Source organism: Mercenaria mercenaria, chromosome 5 (genome assembly GCF_021730395.1).
Source record: "Mercenaria mercenaria strain notata chromosome 5, MADL_Memer_1, whole genome shotgun sequence".
Classification (NCBI taxonomy): Eukaryota; Metazoa; Mollusca; class Bivalvia; order Venerida; family Veneridae; genus Mercenaria; species Mercenaria mercenaria.
The window spans coordinates 7,280,646-7,295,306 of NC_069365.1; the positions used below are offsets into that span (position 1 = coordinate 7,280,646).

The window sequence follows — 14,661 nt, forward strand, 5'->3', positions numbered from 1 at the left end:
AAGTTGTAAGCTGCTTGATAACAAGTATTAACTACCATGTAAAAATGACTTGATCAAAATTTACTTTCATTTTTATTTGATCGAGATAGTATTACTGTTCATTCAGCGTTAATAATAAACGACTTCATTCTACGTTCATACAAGATACAGCACAAAAAAAAATATATATTTTCAAAAATCTGTGGGTCAGACTTAAAGTGTCAGCTAGAATTTTTGAAAACAACTTTTTTCAACATTTAGTATTGAAACAATCATTGCATGGGAAATGATGTAACTAAGAAATTGAATGGTGACATCGATGGTTTTTATCTAGAAACAAGAAAATTATAGCCATCTTTCAAATCATTTCACAACATTTTTTTAACATTAAGGTTGAAATAAAAAAAAATGCTAAGTCTCCCCACTTCTCCCTAACATTTGCCTACTTCTCCCTAAATCAGCCTAAAGGAGAAGTGACTTCTCCCAGAAAATTGGCCCTAGCTTGAGCCTAGAACAGCAGTTAAACTTTTAAAATTGCATCAATTACTTTTTTCACCACCCAAAGTTATTGTTAGTAACTGTCAGTTACTGTCGAGTTCCGGGATAAGGAAGTTTACCTGTACTGGACATGTGATACAGGTAATTTTAAAATGTTTAAATCAGTTTATTGAATTTAACCTTACACAGTTTACTACACTCAAGTTTAGTATACAATATTGATATGTATGCTTGAGTTAGGTTGTTAATAAACTACACAGTTGCTATGTAATTACTGTTTTATACAGTTCAAAATTTATATCCGAAGTTAAAGTTAACATGCTGTAAACAAAATCAGATAAAAGATGACAAAACAACCAAGTGATTCAGTAGGAGGACGTATTTCCAGTTTAAACACTGATCTAGACTGTTCTAGTGACTTTAGTGTATCTGTTTACGGTGGTAATTCAATTCAGTCAGGTTCAGGAGGACGTATTTCCAGTTTAAACACTGATCTAGACAGTTCTAGTGACTTTAGTGTGTCTGTTTACAGTGGTAATTCAATTAAGTCAGGTTCAGATGAACTACAGAACACTATACTGTGTGATGTATGTGACAAAGGTGAAAAGCAGTGTAAGGCAGAAGGATTCTGTGTGGACTGTCAGGAATACCTGTGCAAGGAGTGTTGTGATTACCATAAGAAACTTAAAGTACTTCAAAGCCATGTTCTGCAGGACATAAACACAATATCAAAGACAACATATAAAGCAAAAGGCAAACGTATTTGTGAGGAGAAATGCTCCTCACACTCTGACAGGGTCATTGAATTCTTTTGTCAATCGTGTGACCAGCTTGGCTGCACAATTTGCATAACTACCCAGCATAACAAATGTTCAAGTTTGCACCATATACCGGATATTGTTGCTGAACTAAAAGAAACTGATGAATATAAAGGACTACTTGATGCACTAAAAGAAACAGCTATGAAATTAGAACAGAACAAAGCCAAATATGAAACAAATGTAGAGAAGAAAACATACTATAGAGAAAGAGCAAAATATGCAATTAAAAAACACAGAGATGAGATGAACCAACTATTTGACAGTTTTGAAAAACAGGTTGAATCTGAATTAGACTCGATGGACATTTACAATGCTGACCTGCTGAAATCAATACTAGGCAGGCAAGAGTCTGTGACCCTTGACTTTCAGGCAATAAACACTAGTCTTGAACATAACACTCAAAATATGTGTAAACTGTTTATTGCAATGAAGAAGGCCAAACAAGAGTTAGAAACAGTACAAGACAAAATATTAACGCTAGATGTAAACAATCATGTTGTCAATTATAAATTTGAAGCTGATGGCAATTATCATGAACTAATGGAGAGAATCAAACATTCCGGGAAAATTCAGCTAGTTCATTCATCATTGAAGAAAGAGGAAGCTCAGAGGGAAGAAGTGAATATAAAATCAGATGATGATAAAGTAAGTGGAACAATATCTGGACTTTGTTTGCTTACCGAAGATAAGCTTGTCTTAACTGATGTAAGAAATGAAGCTGTAAAAGTGATAGAAGTGAAAGGAGAATTGGTTCTCTCAACTCTTACTATGTCATCTAAGCCATGGGATGTGGCTAGGATAGAGGAAGATAAAATCGCAGTGACACTTCCAGAAGATAAGAAAATAAAGTTTCTATCAGTTAACCAGGCTATATCAGAAGAGAAAGAAATAGATGTATGTGGTTCTTGTCGAGGCATAGCTTATGGCAGTGGTCAACTGATTGTATCCTTCGACAAGCCAGAAAGCAAAGTTCAAATCCTAGATGAAACTGGTCAGGTGACCAAAATTTTTGAAAAAGATACATTTGGGAACCAATTATTCAGCAAGCCCTGGTACCTAGGTCTAAGTCCAGATGGGTTCACAATTTATGTGTCAGATAACAGTGAGAACACTGTAACCAGTCTGAATTTGGAAGGAAAGGTCAAGGGTATCTACAAGGACAAAGATTTGAAAAAACCTGTTGGAGTAACTGTAGATGCTGCTGGAACAGTGTATGTTGTTGGTTCAAGTATGTATTCAAGCAATATACATCAGCTCTCTGAAAATCTCATGAACGTCAACGTTCTTGGGGATTTAGGTCACGGAATAATCTGCCCAAGAAGTGCAGTGTTTAATAATAGGGAACAAAAGCTATATGTTGGCATGGAATTTTCTGACAAAATACTTGTTCTTTCAATGAAGTCTGCCTGAAAAGTATGAAGCCATGGAATAACAGTACCAAAGGTGAACTGTTGTAAAATGAAAACTGGAACTGATGTGTGACATTAAGAAATGATGTCATTCTTTTTTAGATATTTTAGTTTCCATAGATTTTATTTTTCAACCAAGTTACATCAATCAATATTTATCCAGTAAGGGGTAACTAACGTGTGGAATTCATTGCCTTCAAGAATCCTGTTTACAGGTTGCTTCTCTAGAGAGGTCAATATACCAGTACTGATTGTAGCTGAGTGCAAGACAAAACCTCTCAGTGACAAATAAGTGGATTAACCCCCTCCCGTGAAAATTTCTGCTTTCTGCATTTTAAAATATTTTCAAGGACAACAAGTAAATTTTATATCAAAAATAATTGCTGTTGCTAAAATATTAAAAGAAACCATAAATTCTTTGCTAAGTTATGACTATTTCTATTAAATGAAGGGACGGGTATTGGCCACTTTTTGAAATAACAGTGCAAGGGTTTTTGTCTGGATCCCCCAGGACATAGGTTCAATTCAAAAGATAATTACAGCTGTTGTAGTTTTTGGAAGTGTTGTAGACAGTTGTTTCACTTTTTATATATGCAAAACTCAGCATTATAACCAACAAAACATGCAGATATATCTATAGGCTTTGATGTTGTATGAACAAAATTTTAATAATGATGCAAGAGCATTTTCACTGTAATGTCTCTACTTGTGACCCATTTCATTTGATATGATTGTATATATTAATTGTTGTCTGATCATGTGTATGCCAACCACACCCCATACTCCTTCATCTGGCTAAATTTATGGTTATTTTTTTTCATAACATATTACTTTAGCTGTCCGTAAGACAGTGCACTCCACTATTTGGCGATTTGACATTAATATGAATTTATGTCTCAATTATTAAAGAGACCTCTACTTTAAAAGGAATATACACCAAGATGATGATGGTAAAGATATATTTTGAGTTTCAAGACATTATCTTATACAGTACCGAAGTTATGTCCAGAAAACAATGTTTTTCAAAAAATTTAAGTACGAAAGGGGAATAATTTGGTCAAAAATACAAATCATAGTTTTGGGGATTGTTACCACACATGCAGATGATGATGAAAAAAGATACATTTTAAGTTTCAGTCATTGTCTTATATTGTACTGAAGTTATATCCAGAAAGCAAAGATTGCCAAAAAACTTTAAGTATGAAAGGGGCATAATTCTGTCAAAAATACAATTAGAGTTATGGGGATTGTAACCATACATGCAGGTGATGATTATGGAGTAATCATTTTAATTTCAAGTCAATATCTTTTAAAGTACCAAAAATATGTCTATAAACGAAGCTTTCGAAAAAATTTAACATGAAAATAATTCCCAAGTATAACAATTTGGTGACCTTCACCTTGGGTATAACAGGCCCAGCCCCTGCACATACTTTGTTTGTATGTTGGACAATGTTTATGTGAAGTTGCAGTAAGATATAAGTAATAGTAACAAAGATATGACAGAAAAACAAAGGTTGCCAAAAAACTTTCAACCTTAAAAATAACCTAAGTACAACACCTTGGTGACCTTGACCTTGGGTATAATGGGCCCAGCCCCTGTACATACTTTGTTTGTATGCTGGACAATGTTTATGTGAACTTACAGTAAGATGTAAGTAATAGTAACAAAGATATGACAGAAAAACAAAAGTTGCCGAAAAACTTTCAACCTTAAAAATAACCTACCGTATATTCGAGGCCATAAGTCGAGTTTTCAAGGATCAAATAAACAGTTTACATTCTTGGGTCGACTTATGGCTGCAATATCAAATGAAAATAATGTTTTTGTCATTTCCCAACCGAGTGCCATGTTTGTCTTGTATAAATATCGGACGCCGTATCCACCCATTACCGGTATCGGCAAGACGGTTCATAAAATAGTGACAATGTTTTCTTATGCAAGTTATATAAAGTATAGTGAAAAAGTTGCAATGACACTCGTTTGTAAAACAATAAATTAAATCTTTTTAATTGTTTTCAAATACAGTATCGAAAAGCTTTTACCAGGCATTTGTAGAATTTTTTTGTTGCAAGTTTCGGCAAACGTAATTAAAAATGAAGTAGGAATGACACTCATTTGTAAAACAATAAAGTCAATCTTTCGTAAAGCTTTTACCGGGTATTCGTTATTTTAATCCGCGTTCGGCAAAAAGAAATTTTTTGCAAGTATCGGCAAACATTATAATTAAAAATAAAGTAGGAATGGCACTCATTTGTAAAACAATAAAGTCAATCTTTTTAATTATTAAATACAATATCCCTTTTTATCCGCGTTAGGCAAAAAGAAATTTTTAGCAAGTATCGGCAAACATAATTAAAAATACTTTGTTTGTAACAGTAGAACAAAAACGAACTGAGTCACTAAATAGGTACTGTCCTCTTAAGTTAATCCGTGTGAATACCATGACAGCTAGCAGGTGCCGAATCACCTCGATATCAAAAGAATTGGCGGCTCTTTTATCTTTTGTCAAAGCGACATTCACACCGACAAAGCCTGCGATTAATGATATGCACAAAAACACTGCACCCCGTGAACCACCACCAATCAGAAATATTTACTCAGTCGTTTGGCACTCCCATAACCAATCAAAATTTATTACTCAATGTCAAGCATTTTTTTCATAGGTCGAAGGCGTGTCTTCAGTAATTATGCACATCAATTGTTGTAACAGTTTCGTAAATATGTTAGATACCTTTATGATGAACTCATTCTTGTATTGATTTCTGTATGAGATATAAACTGTCATAAAACTGTTAAATTTCACGCACGCATCGGATTATCTGTTATTATTTTGATAGAACTGTGACAAAATGCCTAAACGGAAGCGTGTTGCATATGATAATGCATTCAAAATTCGTGTAATAGAATTCGCAGAATCTTCTAACAATTGTGCCGCTGAACGCGAGTTTGGGGTCAGCGAAAAACGGCTGGCAACCTTAAACGGCCAAGTCTTAGCACAGTGTGTGAATGGATTGTTAATGCTTGGAATCAGATACCATCAGAATGGTCATAAAATCATTTTTGAAGAGTGGAATTTCTATCTCGATGGATGGAACACAGGACGATGCACTGTTCGAGGAATTCACCTCCTCGTGCAGTGTAACTGACAGTGTTGTTGATGATGATGATGTTGAGTGTGATGACTATGTGTATGACCCTGCTATAACTGATGAGTTAGCCAACGAACTGTTTAACAGTGATGACGAGAGTGACTTTGAGGGATTTTAAATTGACACTTTGTGTTTGAACATACAGTGAAATATCAGTTTTAGATACTTATGTTTATTGTAGCTTTGATACATGTAACATGTTTTAAATGTTATGAATGAAATATCTTATTAATAAATTAAAGATATATGCTTTTCAAACAATAAAGGATAATATTTTTAATATAAAAATAAAATTAATAATTTGAATACTTTGTTATATGTTGTTTATATAATTATGAAGATTTTTATATCCCTCTACATGAGCATTGAACATACTTATACACCTACGAAATATCTTAAAAAATTGCCCTCGACTTATCGCCGAGTTCAGGTAAAATACCAGCTTTCTCCCACCATGATATACCCCTTGACTTATGGCCGAGGTCGACTTATGGCCGCGAATATACGGTAAGTACAACACCTTGGTGACCTTGACCTTGGATATAATAGGCCTAGCCCCTGCACATACTTTGTTTGTATGCTGGACAATGTTTATGTGAACTTACAGTAAGATATAAGCAATAGTAACAAAGATATGACAGAAAAACAAAGGTTGCCGAAAAACTTTAACCAAGAAAGGGCACGCTGACGCCGATGCTGAGGCGAGTAGAATAGCACTCCTATTTTCCGAAAAGTGGAGCTAAAAATTAACAAGTGAATGAATATTGCCATGCAATACAAAGTCCCCTACTGGAAGGCACCTATTTTCTCTACTGCAGTATAACATAATGAACTGATATCTGTCAATGATGTATAAGTGAGTGAGTGAGTGAGTTGGGTTTTACGGCAAATCAACACAAAATGGTCATATATCGCCGAGAAGAAGTCATATTGCAAACACCAACTGTAAAGCCTAAACATTGATGTAAAAATGTAAAGCATACCTAAAAACATCCATGTAACAAGAGGGCCATGATGGCCCTATATCGCTCACCTGTTATCATTGCACTTGAGGACAAGAAGGTCCTCAGAAAAAATATCTAAGTCCAAAGGACAGGAACAACAAAGGAAAGAAATTTAACCAAAAAGAAAAACAAAATTCTTACAAGGTACAGATATGTCAAAATACACCTAAAAATTGGAGGTACCATCCATGTTCAAATGATGTTGTACCACAGAAAAGTGGTCTCGGTTTTTCCCTACGGCCAATAATAAAAAAGTTACTAAAAATAGGCTATTTATAGTAACGTAAAAGGGAAGTAATTCAAATGAAAATTATTGTAAGTTAACAAAAGAAGGATCTGCCAAATAAATCTGTTGACATAAATGAAATTTCAGATCAGTATCTTCATTAGTTATGGAGATATACCCATTTTAATTTGAAATAAAGGGAGGTAATTTGACATAAAATCAGTCCATAGTTATCTACCCTGATTGGCTCGGTCCAACTAATGAAATTTCAAATAAGTCCTGTAGGTACTTACTGATATAAATCCATTTTGACTACAATCAGGGGAGGTAATCAGATATAAAATAACTCTGGAAACTACGATTGGATCTGATTTGTCATGGAATCCAAGATTTATTGTTGTTGAAGATATTTTGGAATTTTGTATCAAATAAAACCATAAATGAAGTCTCTATATGGCTGCAAAAGCCAGAATAGCCAATTTTGGACATTTAAGGGGCCCTAACTCTGGAACCCATGATGGAATCTGGCCAGTTTAAGAAAGGAACCAAGATCTTGTGGTGATACAAGTTGTGTGCAAGTTTGGTTAAAATCAAATTATAAATGAAGTTGCTATTGTGCAGACAAGGTCAAAATAGCTAATTTTGGCCCTTTCAGGGGCCATAACTCCAGAACCCATTAGGGGATCTGGCCGGTTCAACAAAGGAACTGAGATCTTATGGCAACACAAGTTTTGTGCAAGTTTGATTAAATGAAGCTGCTATTGTGCAGACAAGGGCAAAATAGCTAATTCTGGTCCTTTCAGGGGCCATAACTCTGGAACCCATAATGGAATCTGGCCAGTTCAAGAAAGGAACCAAGATCTTATGGTGATACAAATTGTGTGCCAGTTCGGTAAAAATAAAATCATAAATAAAGCTGCTATTGTGCAGACAAGGTCAAAATAGCTGATTTTGGCCCTTTCAGGGGCCATAACTCTGGAACCCATTATGGGATCTGGCCAGTTCAAGAAAGGAACCAAGATCTTATGGTGATACAAGTTGTGTGCAAGTTTGGTTAAAATAAAACCATAAATGAAACCACTATCATGCAGACAAAAAATTGTTGACGGACGCACGCACAGACAGACGCACGGACACACGACGGACGATGGACGAAGGGTGATCACAAAAGCTCACCTTGTCACTATGTGACAGGTGAGCTAAAAATGTAAAGAACACTATGAATAATGTAAAACATATCTAAAAGCATCCATGTAAAAATGTAAAGCATATCTAAAAACAGTAATGTAAAAATGTATGTACGTGTGTGTTAAAATATCAGCTGCAAACTAATAATATTGCAAGAGGTATATAAAAATAAGAAGTGTTAGATCTTTTGATATATTCCTATCTGCTTTAAAAACGATAAAATATTTCCAACTGAAACGTTGTTAAATAATTCTCTCAAAGATTGAACGTCATAATATGTACTGCGTTGTGTAGCAAAGTCCACACAGTCGATTAAAATGTGTTTAATAGTTAGCGGTGTTTGACATGGTACACATTCGGGTTGATCTTCTTTATGCAAAAGGTAAGAGTGAGTCAAACCAATATTGTACTACATATACAATATGTTATAACATCACACTTGGATTAAAATGTGCATATATAGAAACCCACAGTTGTTTTCATATTGAATTTTTTTGGCCGATTATAAAAATGTTATCATGTAAGTTATTTATAGTAACAACAAAGGGAAATTAATCCTTAAAAAAAAAAAAAAAAAATCTATATAATATAAGTCCACAAGAAACTCTTTACCAGGTAGAGATAGGTCAAAATACACCTAAAAATTGGATGTAACACGCATGCTGTACCACAGAAAAGTGGTCTCGGTTTTTCTCTACCGCCAGTAATAAAAAAGTTACAATAAAATCTATTTATAGTAACAACAGAGGGATGTAATTCTAAAAACAAGGGTGCCTCATGGTGGTGAACATTTGGTCCAAGTTACATCAAAATCCCTCCATGCATGAAGAAGAAATGTTCCGCACAAAGTCATTCTTGAATATGACCTTTGACCTCTAAATATGACCTTGACCTTAGACCTAGGGACCTGGTTCTTGCGCATGACATGTTGTCTCATCCTGGGGAATATTTGTGCCAACTGATATCTAAATCCTGCTTTGCATGACAAAGTTATAGACCGGACAGGAAATAAATCCTCTTGACCTTTGATCTCAAAGTGTGACCTTGACCTTTAAGCTAGGGTACTGGGTGTTGCGCATGACATGTCGTCTCATCATGGGAAACATTTATGCGAAGTAATATTGTAATTCCTTCATGGATGACAGAGTTCTGGATCGGACAGGGAAAAAACCTTATTGACCTTTGACCTCCAATTGTGACCTTGACCTTTGAGCTAAAGGTCTGGGCTTTGCGCATGACATGTTGTCTCATCATGGGGAACATCTGTGCCAAGTAATATTAAAATCCCTTCATGGATGGCAGAGTTATGGACGGGACAAGAAAAAAACTCTGTTGACCTTTGACCCCCAATTGTGACCTTGACCTTTGAGGTAGGGGTCCGGGATTTGCACATGACACGACGTCTCATCATGGGGAACATTTGGGCTAAGTGATATTAAAATCCCTTAATGAATGTTAGAGTTATGGACCGGACACGAAACAGACCCTGTTCATGCTATGTTAACATTTGACTGCTAAGTGTGACCTTGACCTTTGAGCTAGGGGTCTGAAAGTTGTACATGACACATCGTCTTATTATGAGGTACATTTGTGCCAAGTAATATTAAAATCCCTTCATAGATGGGAGAGTTATGGATCGGACAGGAAAAAAGCCTTGTTGACCTTTGACCTCCAATTGTGACCTTGACCTTTAAGCTAGGGCTCCAGGTTTTGCGCATGACACGTCGTCTCCTCATGGGAAACATTTGTGCCAAGTAATATCAAAATTTCTTCATGGATGGGAGAGTTATGAAAAAGCCCTGTTGACCTTTGACCTCCAATTGTGGCCTTGACCTTTGAGCTAGGGGTCCAGGATTTGCGCATGACACATCATCTCATCATGGGGAACATTTGTGCCAAGTAATACTAAAATCCCTTCAAGGATGGGAGAGTTGTGGACCGGACAGGAAAAAAACCCTGTTGACCTTTGACCTCCAATTGTGACCTTGACCTTTGAGCTAGGGGTCCGGGTTTTGCGCATGACACATTGTCTCATCATGGGGAACATTTTTGCCAAGTAATATTAAAATCCCTTCATGGATGACAGAGTTATGGACCGGACATTCCTACATATGGACGGACGTTCCTACATATGGATACTTATGTGGCTACTCTTTTGTTCTCTCTATTTAGTCTGGTGGTTTTAGCCCCTGAAAAAAGTTTATGAGGGCCGGAATGTTAATGCTTGGAGATAAAGACTTTATTAAAGTTTAAACATCCCTGGTTCATCTGGGTGCTGTCTCCAAAAAATATATGACCTCTATATGCAAATTATAGAGGTCAAAAGGTCATGCATTAAAACTGATATTTTCACATAATTTTTGGCACTCATGCAATGATTCATGAATAATTTCTCATTATACAGGATTTGATTTACAATATTAGGATTAAATAAACCATACACTTATATCCAATTAATAAATTATGACTCTTACCCGAAAACGTGTTGTATGCTCATATATAAAGGTTAAAGGTCACAGGGTAGATATACAGAACAAAATAGCTAACCGCATTTGCTAGTTTTCCAATATCTTTGTAAATTCTGTAAATACAAATTTGAAATTTAGCATACTTTTAGAACAAAGTGTTGTTAATAACATAATAAAATTTCAAAAATATTAAGTGACGCCAACATATAAATTTTATTCAATTTACTAACGCACCCCATTTGTAAAAAAGTCACAAAAACACATAAAAGCTGTGTTTTAGTGAACAAGTGAATACTATTTGTAAGAATAAGAACTGTTCATATTAACATTTTTTTCTAGCGAATGGTTAAATATGACACGAATGGTGAATGCTGTTTTTAGAAAAAGCAAGTTAACGAAGTTATTTCATTATCTTCCCAAAATACGTTTTCGTTTTTAGTATGTACATACACATTGTTAACATGTTTGTTTAATTTTTGTGACCTGTCAAAAATTGGTTTAAATCTTAAAATGAATGAATATTATTTCTGAAGACGTGTTTTGGTTTTGTTGTAAGTTCGGCATTTTATCAATTACATATTGTTCTGAGTGTACATTACATTTCAAAAAGTATTTTATGTTATTTTTTTGAAGATATTGGCAAATAAATATGAAGGGCACTTAGCTATTTTGTTCAGTATATATTAGTTATATACAATTTTAGGAAAGCTTTTATTTTACAGATTAAAAACGTCCCAATAAATTTTTATGTAATATTTGCATACATTTTATCATGAAATACTGTTGAAGTTCACCTTCCGGCAGGACATATTGTAACGTTTTAAATGTTTCATTTCGTTGCTTTATTAGCTCGACTTTTCGAGGGAAAAGTAGAGCTATTGCTCTCGCACCAGCATCGGAGTCGGCATCGCCGTTGGTTAAAATTTTTGATTAAGTCAAATATATTTGTTACTATCAAAGCTATTGACTTGAAACTTAAAATGGTTATTTACTATCAAAGTCTACACCAGCAGAAACAATTCCCATAACTCTGATTTGAATTTTGATGGAGTTATGCCCCTTTTTGACTAAGAATTTTGGTTAAAGTTTTTGATAAAGTCAAATATCTCTGTTACTATCAAAGCTATTGAGTTGAAACATTAAATACTTTTTTACTATCAAAGTCTACACCAGGAGAAACAAACTCTCTAACTCTGGTTTGAATTTTTACAGAGTTATACCTCATGTTAACTTAGATTTTTTGGTTAAAGTTTTATAAAGTTTTTACTGGCAAAGCTCTAATTTAGAGTCAAGCAATGAAAAAATGTCGAGTGCGCTGTCTTACGGACAGCTCTGACTTGTTTTAATTCGGGTTGAGACCAAATATTTCTGATTTCTTGTTAAGATAATTTTCTTTTATCTAACTAATGCAGTCAGTTTGATCATACAGATGCTTCTCAGTTTAAATGTCAGAAATATATGTTAAAGATCTAAAGGTCGCAGTAAATGCTATGAAGTATAAATAAACATGATCATATTGCCTACTGAAAAGATGCATAACCTTGCATATAAAAGGGTATTATTTATCAACTACATCAATGTTTTAATAATAAACCATTCAATTACGTTAATATTTGAAAAAACAAAACAAAAAAACAAACAAACGAAAAACCAAAAAAAAAAAAAAAAAAAAACAGAAAAACTTTGCCAAAAAATATTCTTTCAATAAAATTGTGACTTGCGTCTGTGTTCATATTCTGGAAATGTAATATTGTTAATAGCAGTTTTATATGTCTATCAGAACTAATCGTAATTTCATTTTTGAATTAGTTCTAAAACTGAAGAAAAACACATTTCTTATACTATATGATATAAAAGGGACGTAATTTCATCTACAAACAAAAAGGAAACTTAATTTGGGTGCATGTGACCTTGACCTTTGCACATGTCATATTGTTTATATTGAATATTTAAGTGGCGTCGTTGGAATATACCAACAAAAATTGCAAGCCAATATATGTATTATGTAAGGATGATGTCGGCTGTATGTGGGAGTCGCTAAAACATGTACATGTACTTGTAAACTCATGATTACAGAACAATATTCAGTATTGTTAAATAATTCGTTTATGTGATTTTTTATATATCTATCAGAACCAATCGTAATTTCATTTTTGAATTAGTTCTAAAACTGATTTACTGAAGAAAAACATATTTATTATACTATATGATATAAAAGGGAAGTAATTTCATATTCATACAAAAAGGAAACTTAATTTGGGTGTATGTGACCTTGACCTTTGCACATGTCATATTGTTTATAATGGTGAATATGTAAGTGGCGCCGTTGGAATATATCAACTAAAATTGCAAACCAATATATGTATCATGTAAGGATGATGTCGGCTGTATGTGGGAGTCGCTAAAACATGTACATGTACCGGTACTTGTAAACTCATGATTACAGAACAATATTCAGTTGCTGTTATTAGTAAATCCAGGAAATTGTTTTTACCTATTGATTTACAATTGCACCTTTTCGATACCATGGTTACTCCTATTATCTTGTACGGCTCAGAGGTATGGGGGGTTGAAAATTTAGATATTGTTGATAAATTTCAGTTGAAATATTTAAAACTTATTTTAAATTTGAAGCAAAGTACCCCTAATAACATGTTGTATGGTGATCTTGGTATTTTACCACTTTCAAGTCGTATTAAATGTAGAGTGTTAACTTTTTGGAGTAAGGTAATAAGCTCCAGGGAAGATAAAATTTGTAATATTTTGTACAGAACTTGTCTCTCACTGTCTCAGAGGCAAAACAAGAAATTTAACTGGTTATGTTATGTCAAAGATAGTTTAGATTCTCTTGGTATATCTAATTTTTGATTTGATCAGAAGATTCACTCTTTTAACTCCTTCAAAAATGTTGTTAACACTAGAATTAAAGATCAGTTTATACAAAACTGGAACTATTCAGTTAATAACTCAAGCAAATGTTTAAATTATAGAATGTATAAACACGAATTTGTATTTGAAAAATATTTCAAGCTTTTACCTTTTGACCTTAGCATTTCACTTTGTAAATTCAGATGCATGAATCATTTGTTGCCAATAGAGAAAGGTAGATTTGAAAACATTGCAAGAGAACAAAGAACTTGTCATTTGTGTAACAGTAACATTTTAGGAGATGAATTTCATTATCTTTTTGATTGCAAATGTTTCAGTGTTGATAGGAAAAAATATATAGATGAATTTTATTATAAATATCCAAATACTCTCAAATTTTCTAACCTTATGAACAATAACAATAAGAATACTTTGTTAAAACTGGCTGTTTTCTGTAAGAAAATTATGTCTACTTTCAGATAAATAGTTCTTTTCCTCCACATTATCAGTTACTTCTGCAATAATTTGTCATGTTTTACATGCTGTTCTGATTTTGTTACTATAACTGTTATTGTTATAATTGTTGTCAGATGCCCTTATGGGCCTTGACTTAATTAATAAACTGTAAACTGTAAAGTATTGTTAAATAATTCGTTTATGTGAAATTAGCAGAATAGCAGCATAGAGCAATGAGTTCATAGAAACATTCGGAAATATTTAACTGCTTTCCTATATGAAAACTCATCTAGGTTATCAGTATATAACACATTTACTTGGTTTGAAAAAAGGTAAAATTTCTTGTTTAAAGTGGGTAGTGGACGAAATTCACCACCTGTAATGGATGGAACAACTTATTTCCAGCGGAGCCCACGGCAGGTGTGATATTTACCTTCCCAGCATACATTCTAGACAGATAGTGCTGGAAAAAGTACCAGTACTGAACACTGGCCGGGATATCAGCCGCAACCTTGAATCAAACCCGGACCGCTGTAGCCCAGTCTGCTAACTTCAGCGCCACTCACTTTCTATCAATAGTGAGTTTAAATG

The 14,661-nt window shown here is 34.0% G+C and overlaps 2 protein-coding genes across 17 annotated transcripts in view; one reads left to right on the top strand and one right to left on the bottom strand.

Moving 5' to 3' along the window:
- The window catches only part of LOC123556357 (uncharacterized), a 148,609-nt gene that overhangs the window by 99,481 nt on the left and 34,467 nt on the right, over positions 1 to 14,661 (bottom strand). The gene's annotated exons all lie outside the window — the stretch shown is intronic.
- On the top strand, positions 511 to 3,126 carry LOC123556356 (uncharacterized). The gene has a single exon (XM_045347007.2). It carries the CDS (start codon positions 822 to 824, stop codon positions 2,706 to 2,708), a length of 1,887 nt encoding a protein of 628 aa, XP_045202942.2. The 5' UTR covers positions 511 to 821; the 3' UTR covers positions 2,709 to 3,126.

Coding starts and splice junctions, on each gene's coding strand:
- LOC123556356 (XM_045347007.2), top strand. CDS start 822: ATGACAAAACAACCAAGTGATTCAGTAGGAGGACGTATTTCCAGTTTA.